At 46.9% G+C, this 10698-nt stretch overlaps 1 protein-coding gene across 2 annotated transcripts in view; it reads right to left on the bottom strand.

Annotated features, from left to right (window-relative positions):
* Nucleotides 1–933: 933 nt before the first annotated feature.
* The window catches only part of ppp4r1l (protein phosphatase 4, regulatory subunit 1-like), a 74596-nt gene continuing 64831 nt past the window's right edge, over nucleotides 934–10698 (bottom strand). For both annotated transcript variants that reach the window (XM_070895929.1, XM_070895930.1), the window contains 2 exons: nucleotides 7720–7861; nucleotides 934–2927 (listed from right to left, as the gene is read on the bottom strand). In XM_070895929.1, the coding sequence (XP_070752030.1) occupies nucleotides 2779–2927; nucleotides 7720–7861 (291 nt within the window). In that variant the 3' untranslated portion in view covers nucleotides 934–2778. The remainder of the gene's footprint in view (nucleotides 2928–7719; nucleotides 7862–10698) is intronic.

The following is a 10698-nucleotide window of genomic DNA, read 5'->3' as shown; positions in this document are numbered from 1 at the left end:
GTGGGATGAGGTTCGTGTGGCGTATACACCAGTTGGATCAACTTGCCTGTTTCTGTGCTATAATTCATCCAATGCAGGGCATCCAATGATGGTGCACACTTGGAAGCCATGAAGATCAGGCCTTTTACTGGCATTCAAGTCAATCCTTCAAACCCAAATGGCGCAGGAGGTCTACGAATGGATTTGGGTCTTGAAATGCATCATAGCACAAGTCGAGGCCGGCTGGGCTACAATGGAGACCTCAAATGGAGCAAGTTAACTCAAAAGAAAATAACTCTTAGCATTTTGGCAATTTGGATTAAAAAAAAGCCTTTCGACCGTTGACAAGTGTATAAAAGCTGAAGACTTCGGTTATGTTTCAACTTGTAATCTTACTCAGACCGGAATAACATAAAACTGCTCAGTAAAGAAATCGAGTGCCAGTGACTTGCCCCAATCAATGCTTGGGCCAGACTGTCGCAGGTGGGAACATAAGGAGGATGATTTAGTCAGCACTGGGACGGACGATGAACAGCTACTGCAAAGTACATGTGTGGACGTCGTGGGAAGGACAGGATCGAGCTCAATTATGCCCATCTGCCCCAGGCCAGGGCTGACCGAGAATATCCCCTTGGTAAATAGACAGCTGACAATCAGCACCCGAGGTGCCACACGTGAGAAATGGTGAGGAACTGGAGGACAGCTGGTGCCCATGGAGCCAAAGTCCAACAAGTCAGTGCCTTCTCAGGGTGGGGAGGAAGGAGATTGGCCTCAGGAGTGAGCCACTCGCTAGGCAGATAATAATTTAGGCAGGATGGGTGGGATTGGACGCAATGACACATTATTAATTATTGGTACTAACTCAATGGATAATAAATGGCTACAAAGAAATAAACGTTTCCTTGTCCCATCAAGGAAGTTCGATGAAAGCAGTACACAAAAGCATTACAGCAACACAGTATTTAATGTTAATTGTAAAAACTCAAACTTGTAACTATAGTTACAATACAATCAGTCTTTACACTATACAAAAACCTCATTCTTATACACCATTTAATAAAAAAACGCTTGGTAATACGAGTCGGCATCAAAACAAGGGAAGTGCAAAGGCAAGAATTCCTGATGCAGGGCATTTCTTTCACCATAAACCATGGAGGAGGAGGAGGAGGAGATGGCAAAACAAAGGGAAAAAGATGCTGCCCATTCAGGGAACACCCAAAGCCTCCTTTACAAGAGGAATCAACTTGCATTTGGCAGGGCCATTCCCTTCAAGATGCTTTCACAAACTGTTCCAGCTCACTTTCATAAAGGCAAAACTAGTGTGGGAACATTTCAGCTACTGCACCCAGTCAGGTAAAGCTCACTTAACTCGTTCACTGACATCATGATACCAACTGTCCCAGTTTCCCTCCATTGTGCTGAGCTACAAGATTTGACAGTGCACTGAATCTTCGAGGGAGGGACCCTCAGTGGAAACAGTGGCGAGTGTGGAGCACTGAATGAACCAATGAACAACACTGGCACCAAGCACACCTCCAGAGCACCATTCAAGATGAATTCAGCACCAAATAGTTAGATGGAGATGTAATGTATCCCTGCATTACCCTGGGAGTACCGACTGTGCAGTCCCATCTCCAAGCCCTTACCACATACCGATCAGCAGATATGGAACCCGTAGCAGCTGGTTCAAGGATAGAAACATTTAAATTAATTTTCAAAAAAAAGATTAAAAGTTTATTCTACCGCACATTTACTGCGTTCAACTCTGTGAATATCAATTCCCTAGCATTTGTCATTAGTGGTATGAACTGCATTCTCAGTGCTATCGAACTCTACAGCAGTGTTCCCAATTACCGTGTGAATTTAAAAAGAGTTAAAATGTATCACAGCCTGGCCGAGTCCAGTCTGCTGGTCTCACAAGCGCGACTGGCACCTTCCTGGTTAGGTTTCCCGCAACTAACCTGGCTCAGTTACTCAGGAAAAAAAAAAAGAGGGGGTTTTGGGAGTGGGGGCGGGGGGGGGGTGGGTAAAAGCGGTACACGCTCGTGTCGTCTCCCCTACTCGGCCCGCTTGGAGACACCGTGCTCCCCGCCGGTGAGCAGAAGTTGATCGTTAACCAGCTATGAGGACAGCTCTGTGCAGCCTCCAAAGTGCAAATGGGAAAGTAGCTGTTTGTGGGACGGGCGGTGGTGTGGGGGGGGGGGGGGGTGAAATAAAATAAAAACCATGTTTCTAAAAAGTTAAAACGGCGCCTGAAATCGCTATGTTCACATGCTTTCTGAAACGTACAAATACATGTCAGTTGGGGACATTAATAGAAAGAATCTGTACAGAATTAGAAAGATGAGGAGCGTGTTAAAAAAAAATCAAGTCATAACCGTTTCCAAATTAGAAAGTTTACTTTTAGAAATAGAAGAACCGTGCTAGTAAATAAAAAAGGTTTTGTCAAGAATCGGAGGGAGTTTTGAAAAGAAACTTTCCCATTAGTTTTTTGATCCAAAAATATCTGTAGGTAGTCGAGGAAATATGGACAGGTAAGGCTCTTGTGGTCACCAGCTTTGTTAGTGAATTCCCCCCCTTCCCTTCCCCTCATTTATAAAAGCTCTGTTGCAGATCTATACACATATTTAACAAAGAGGAAGGTGCTCTGCATCCTCCAGTCCAGATCCAGCCTGCAGACCAAGGCAATACCCACTTCACCGCCTCCACCTTGTGCGGGACTCGGAGGCTCACCGGACACGTCACCAGTTCAGGAACTACGTGCGGTTAGGAAGTCAGACAACTCTGTTAGAAAGGTTCTCAGTTTATGAAGGAGGTGGTGTTTACGGGGTTGCTCCGGAGCTCGGTGCTGGCGAAAAACCGCACATCGCGGTCCCTGTCTGACTGCAGGATCAGGACGATCTCTTCGACGGCTTCGACGTGAGGGTTCTCGGCCTCAGTGAAATATGCTGGGAAGAACAGAGAATCAGTGCAGCATTAACCAGAGCCCGCTCACCTTTGGTCCCTTGCAAATCATACAGCATAGAAGGAGGCCATTCAGCCCATCATGCATATGCCGGCTCTTTGAAATAGCTATCCAATTGGTCCCACTCCTCCCTCCAGCTCTCTTTCAACAGCCCTGCAATTTTTTCCTTTTCAAGTACATATATATAGATAGAGGGAGAGATAGACAGATACACTTATTAGTCAGGAAATTGTGTTAAGGAAATTGATGGGATTGAAGGCCGATAAATCCCCAGGGCCTGATAGTCTACATCCCAGAGTACTTAAGGAAGTGGCCTTAGAAATAGTGGATGCATTGGTGGTCATTTTCTAACATTCTATAGACTCTGGATCAGTTCCTATGGATTGGAGAGTAGCTAAATGTAACCCCACCTTTTAAAAAGAGGGAGAGAGAAAACAGGGAATTATCGACCGGCTAGCCTGACATCGGTAATGGGGAAAATGTTGAAATCAATTATTAAAGGTGTAATAACAGCGCATTTGGAAAGCAGTGACAGGATCGGGCCAAGTCAGCATGGATTTATGAAAGGGAAATCATGCTTGACAAATCTTCTAGAATTTTTTGAGGATGTAACGAGTAGAGTGGACAAGGGAGAACCAGTGGATGTGGCGTATTTGGACTTTCAAAAGGTTTTTGACAAGGTCGCACACAAGAGACTAGTGTGCAAAATTAAAGCACATGGTATTGGGGGTAATGTATTGACATAGATAGAGAACTGGTTGGCAGACAGGAAGCAAAGAGTAGGAATAAACGGGTCCTTTTCAGAATGGCAGGTAGTGACTAGTGGGGTAACGCAAGGTTCAGTGCTGGGACCCCAGCTATTTACAATATACATTAATGATTTAGACGAAGGAATTGAATGTAATATCTCCAAGTTTGCAGATGACACTAAGCTGGGTGGCAGTGTGAGTTGTGAGGAGGATGCTAAGAGGCTGCAGGGTGACTTGGACGGGTTAGGTGAGTGGGCAAATGTATGGCAGATGCAGTATAATGTAGATAAATGTGAGGTTATCCACTTTGGTGGCAAAAACAGAAAGGCAGAATATTATCTGAATGGTGACAGATTAGGAAAAGGGGAGGTGCAACGAGACCAGGGTGTCATGGTACATCAGTCACTGAAAGTTGGTATGCAGGTACAGCAGGTGGTGAAGGCGGCAAATGGCATGTTGGCCTTTATAGCGAGAGGATTTGAGTATAGGAGCAGGGAGGTCTTACTACAGTTGTACAGGGTCTTGGTGAGGCCACACCTTGATTATTATGTACAGTTTTTGTCTCCTAATCTGAGGAAGGACATTCTTGCTATTGAGGGAGTGCAGCGAAGGTTCACCAGACTGATTCCCGGGATGGCAGGACTGACATATGAAGAAAGACTGGATCGACTAGGCTTATATTCACTGGAATTAGAAGAATGAGAGGGGATTTCATAGAAACATATAAAATTCTGATGGGATTGGACAGGTTAGATGCAGGAAGAATGTTCCCGTTGTTGGGGAAGTCCAGAAGCAAGGGGTCACAGTCTAAGGATAAGGGGTAAGCCATATAGGACCGAGATGAGGAGAAACCTCTTCACTCAGAGAATTGTGAACCTGTGGAATTCTCTACCACAGAAAGTTGTTGAGGCCAGTTCGTTAGATATATTCAAAAGGGAGTTTGATGTGTTGCTTACGGCTAAAAGGATCAAGAGGTATGGAGAGAAAGCAGGAATGGGGTACTGAAGTTGCATGATCATATTGAATGGTGGTGCAGGCTCGAAGGGCTGAATGACCTACTCCTGCACCTATTTTCTATGTTTCTATATTATAATCTGTGTCCTCTGGTTACTGACAGTCCCTGCCACTGGAAACAGTTTCTTGTGAGTCTCCTTTAAAAAAACTTGCAATCTAATCAGTAGACAAAACTCTCAAGTGCCAAGCTCCCCTCTTCCCCAGCCCCTCCCATTTCTTCTGAAGGCACCAACTCTTTACTATGCCAGTTTCACAAGCCCCAGCAGCTCTCCAGATAGCTCACCTACAACACCACTCGACGTAAATCGAGCTCATGTGGTACGTGAGCATTGGCAGCAGATTCACCACGGACAATCAGCTCAAACCAGTCCTCACTAGACGGCCACACATGCACACTTTCTAGCAGGAGTTACTGGACAACAATCAGAAGCAGGATCTTGGGCTCCCCCAAGTCCAAGGTCGTAGAGGGCGATCGGAGAGCATTTCCCCCGTCCCAAACCGTAGTCCTCGCTCGGATCAGTTAACAGCACAATGCCCCAGCCCAGAGATCAAACAGGAGAACATCTTGTCTGGATGGGCCGGTACTGTACCACCATTTAAACCATCGGGGAATCTGAAGTTTTAACAAATGCAGCAATTCATAGTGTTTTATAGAGAAAAAAGTAACTGAAAGGGAGCAGAACTTTCCAGCCTCTGCAATATGTGCATTTTAAAACCTACTGCTGGAGATTGTCCACATTTAGCAGCATCTCCTCCAAATACAGTTTGTAAGCTCAGACAGTTCCAGTGTACATATTTCTGGATTAAGCCAGGAGATGGATCAAAGGCAGGAAAGACCAAACTTTGCCTGGATTCAAACAACCCTTTGGACCAACACAGTGGGACCAGCTGCTTTGCAGTAAGGCTAGCCAAGTCTTTATGACTGAAAAGAGACAGTGATTTTGGGCTCAATTTTCCCCAGTATTTGCACCGTGTTTTTTTTGGAGTCGGCTGCTTTTTCTGGCCGAACTTAAAAATCCCCAGTTTCCCCAATCAATTTTCACCAGCGTAGGGGGCGCAACCAGCTACCTACGCCATTTTTGGCCAATTAGGCAACTTTGGCCAGATGATAGTTACTCCATTTCTACTTAGGCCAGCGTATGTGGCCTCTCGAGAAAACCCTTGCGGAGAGTTAAAGAAATTGGCGCAGGTAAGTACATCGGAGACCATTCAACCTGGGCTAGGGGCGAGAAGCGGAGTGGACCTGGACCGGCACTCACTCGCGGACCAGAGAAGCTCAGCGGAGGAGGGAGGGAGGGAGCGCACTGACTGGCACTCACTCGGGGGCCACAGAGCGGGATGGCACACACTCGGGATCGGAACGGCTCAACGGGGGAGGGAGCAAGCTCGAAGTACAACCCTTAGTAAAATGGAGAGTTTACAGAATTGTTCTTGCATAGTAGGACATCACTTCCATTTTGCTTCCATTTGCAGTGAAACTCTTTAGACTACAAGGAAATACTTGGATATATTCAAGAGGGAGTTAGATATGGCCCTTACGGCTAAGGGGATCAAGGGGTATGGAGAGAAAGTAGGAAAGGGGTACTGAGGGAATGATCAGCCATGATCTTATTGAATGGTGGTGCAGGCTCGAAGGGCCGAATGGCCTACTCCTGCACCTATTTTCTATGTTTCTATGCTGCGTTGGGTTTGCATCACTGATCTTTGGTGGTATTGGATGGTAGTTATGAGTTCAGTCTCGAGAGATGAATCAGTTGCCTGGTATTGTAATCGTGATGCCGTTCCTCTCTCAAATATGTTCTATTCTATCTCATATTCTCCCTCTCTCTTCCACTAAACTGTCAGACTTATTTCCTGTAATACTTTGCTGTGATTGAAATTCTCGTCATGAATTTCTCTCTCTATTCATTTTACCTACCTCTGACTTGAGTCCTTTAAGCCTGGTCTCCAAACTAGGTGGTGATGTTACTTACTTATCACTGAGCAGTCTTGAAGGACCTAAAATGAGTCCTTTGGCCTGATGCTGACTGTCCATTCCCTGTTGCCACCTCTCATGGCTGCCATCCACAAGCCAACACTGCCTGCCTTTCTCTGAGCTCTACTGCGCATGCGTGGCCATTTCAGCGAAGTCAAGTTTTTTCCCCCGCGCATGCGCAGAAAAGCCCGGCTCCTTTTTCTAGCGCAGACCGCAGGCTCCACCCCCTGACGCGACTGCAGATTACAGCCTAAACATCGGGGAAAGTTCGGAGATTTTTTTCTGGTGCATTTATTTACCTAGTTAAACGGAGCAACTCTGGCAATACACCAGAAAACGGTCTCGGGGAAAATTGAGCCCTAAATGAGTGGGCAGACGGAGTACAATTGTAGAAATGCAAGCTCATCCACTTTGGACTTTTGAAAGACAAGTCGGAATATTTTTTCAATGGCAATGGACTGCGGAGGAGGAAAGGGATTTGGGTGCCTAGGTACACAAATCGCAAAGCTAGTGGGCAGGTACATAACGTAATCAAAGATCTTGAACAAGGGGGCATAATGTTAACACAAGAGCTAGGCCATTCAAGAGTGAAATTAGGAGCACTTTTTCCACACAAAGGGTAGTGGAAATCTGGAATTCGCTTCCCCAAAGGGAAGTGGATGCTGGACAATTGAAATTTGCAAGACTAAGATCAATAGATTTTTTATTAGTTATGGATATCAAAGGATATGGAGCTAAGGCAGGAAAATAGAGTTGAGGTATGAATCAGCCATGATCTAAGTGAACAGGCCGATTGGTTTACCCCTGTTCCTAAAAACATAGCAATGGTGTTACTCAAACCAGTCAAAATTTATTATTCTGCTGCTAAAGTGTGCAATCTTGGATCATTTAGAGCCTAATTGCTCATTACATATAAAACTAAAAACAGAGTGTGGCTCACTGTATGAATAATGACTCCTAGAATGTCACAGCCAGTTGTTCAATGTTTTAACCCACCAATACCTTCCTGTAAGAACGCTATAAATGTTCATATTTACCTTTCTCCAGCAGTGTGTGCCTCAGTGCCTTGGCAAGCAGCACCCGAACATTGGGAACAGGATCGGTAGCCAAACCAAGCAGATTGGGAAGTAGGTATTCAACAAACTGGTTCACTGGCATGCATTCTTCCTCCACAACTGCCTGCATAGAAACAAGAGAGTGCTTTCTCAATTTTTTTTTTTAAAAAAGCATCAATTAGTGCCCTTTACTGCTTGCCACATCTCTTTTATATTTAAAACATTTTTCTTGTCTTTTAACCTGAAGGGCACCAACTCTTATTATAATTCTTATTATTCAGTAGCCCCACCAAGTGACCGTGGGTGAACCTGGACAGTGCGGATGAGCAAGATATTCAACGCGGTGGCGGCGGTGGGGGAAAGAGAAAGAGAGTGGAAAACTATAGCCAACCTCGATTCTGGTCCCTTCCCCTCCAGGAGGCAGTGGCCTATAAAAGGCTCAGCAGTCCGGGGAGCGTCGAGAGAGGCGGGAGTCGAGAGAGGCAGCGGCCTATAAAAGGCTCAGCAGTTCGGGGAGCGTCGAGAGGCGCAGCGGCCTATAAAAGGCTCAGCAGTCCGGGGAGCGTCGAGAGAGGCGGGAGTCGAGAGAGGCAGCGGCCTATAAAAGGCTCAGCAGTCCGGGGAGCGTCGAGAGAGGCAGCGGCCTATAAAAGGCTCAGCAGTCCGGGGAGCGTCGAGAGAGGCGGGAGTCGAGAGAGGCAGCGGCCTATAAAAGGCTCAGCAGTCCGAGGAGCATCGAGAGAGGCAGCGGCCTATAAAAGGCTCAGCAGTCCGGGGAGCGTCGAGAGAGGCGGGAGTCGAGAGAGGCAGCGGCCTACAAAAGGCTCAGCAGTCCGGGGAGCGTCGAGAGAGGCAGCGGCCTATAAAAGGCTCAGCAGTCCGGGGAGCGTCGAGAGAGGCGGAAGTCGAGAGAGGCAGCGGCCTATAAAAGGCTCAGCAGTCCGGGGAGCGTCGAGAGAGGCAGCGGCCTATAAAAGGCTCAGCAGTCCGGGGAGCGTCGAGAGAGGCGGGAGTCGAGAGAGGCAGCGGCCTATAAAAGGCTCAGCAGTCCGGGGACCGGTGCAGCTCCAGCTGGGAGAAAAGGCAAAAAAGAAGTAGAAAGAAATCAAAAGGTGACATCACAGCCAACGTGGTAAGTGATTGGCTGCTGATTGGTGAGTAGTTTTTCTTTTTCTTTATTAGTCAGTAACTTTTAACATTGTTGTCGCCAATTTAAGTGTATCTAAGTGTTAAGTCATGGCAGGACAGCTCGGTCACGTGATATGCTCCTCCTGTACCATGTGGGAACTCGGGGACAACACCAGTGTCCCTGACGACTACATGTGCGGGAAGTGTGTCCACCTCCGGCTCCTGACGGTCCGCGTTGCGGAGTTGGAGCTGAAGGTGGATTCACTCTGGAGCATCCACGATGCTGAGAATGACGTGAGTAGCACGTGGAGCGAGTTGGTCTTACCGCAGGAGAAGGGTCCACAGCCAGCGAGGGTATGGAAGACCAGCAGGAAGAGTAGTGCAAGGAAGGTAGTGCAGGGGTCCCCTGTGGTCATCCCACTGCAAAACAGATACACTGCTTTGAGTACTGTTGAGGGGGATGACTCATCAGGAGAGGGCAGCAGCAGCCAAGTTCATGGCACCATGGCTGGCTCTGTTGCACAGGAGGGCAGGAAAAAGAGTGGGAGCGCGATAGTGATAGGGGATTCGATGGTGAGGGGAATAGATAGGCGTTTCTGCGGCCGTAACCGAGACTCCAGGATGGTATGTTGCCTCCCTGGTGCAAGGGTCAAGGATGTCTCTGAGCGGGTGCAGGACATTCTAAAAAGGGAGGGAGAACAGCCAGTTGTCGTGGTGCACGTTGGTACCAACGACATAGGTAAAAAAAAGGGATGAGGTCCTACAAAATGAATTTAAGGAGCTAGGAGCTAAATTAAAAAGTAGGACCTCAAAAGTAGTAATCTCGGGATTGCTACCAGTGCCACGTGCTAGTCAGAGTAGGAATCGCAGGATAGCTCAGATGAATACGTGGCTTGAGCAATGGTGCAGCAGGGAGGGATTCAAATTCCTGGGGCATTGGAACCGGTTCTGGGGGAGGTGGGACCAGTACAATCCGGACGGTCTGCACCTGGGCAGAATCGGAACCAATGTCCTCGGGGGAGTGTTTGCTAGTGCTGTTGGGGAGGAGTTAAACTAATATGGCAGGGGGATGGGAACCAATGCAGGGAGATAGAGGGAAACAAAAAGGAGGCAAAAGCAAAAGACAGAAAGGAGATGAGGAAAAGTGGAGGGCAGAGAAACCCAAGGCAAAGAACAAAAAGGACCATTGTACAGCAAAATTCTAAAAGGACAGAGGGTGTTAAAAAAACAAGCCTAAAGGCTTTGTGTCTTAATGCAAGGAGTATCCGCAATAAGGTGATGAATTAACTGTGCAAATAGATTTTAACAAATATGATGTGATTGGTATTACGGAGACGTGGCTCCAGGATGATCAGGGCTGGGAACTCAACATCCAGGAGTATTCAACATTCAGGAAGGATAGAATAAAAGGAAAAGGAGGTGGGGTAGCATTGCTGGTTAAGGAGGAGATTAAGGCAATAGTTAGGAAGGACATTAGCTTGGATGATATGGAATCTATATGGGTAGAGCTACAGAACACCAAAGGGCAAAAATCATTAGTGGGAGTTGTGTACAGACCTCCAAACAGTAGTAGTGATGTTCGGGAGGGCATCAAACAGGAAATTAGGGGTGCATGCAATAAAGGTGCAGCAGTTATAATGGGTGACTTTAATATGCACATAGATTGGGCTAACCAAACTGGAAGCAATACGGTGGAGGAGGATTTCCTGGAGTGCATAAGGGATGGTTTTTTAGACCAATATGTCGAAGAACCAACTAGGGGGGAGGCCATCTTAGACTGGGTGTTGTGTAATGAGAGAGGATTAATTAGCAATCTCGTTGTGCGAGGCCCCT

Source organism: Pristiophorus japonicus, chromosome 12 (assembly GCF_044704955.1).
Source record: "Pristiophorus japonicus isolate sPriJap1 chromosome 12, sPriJap1.hap1, whole genome shotgun sequence".
Lineage (NCBI taxonomy): Eukaryota > Metazoa > Chordata > Chondrichthyes > Pristiophoridae > Pristiophorus > Pristiophorus japonicus.
The sequence above is the reverse complement of the archived record's forward strand: the minus strand, read 5'-3'. Positions and strand labels throughout refer to the sequence as shown.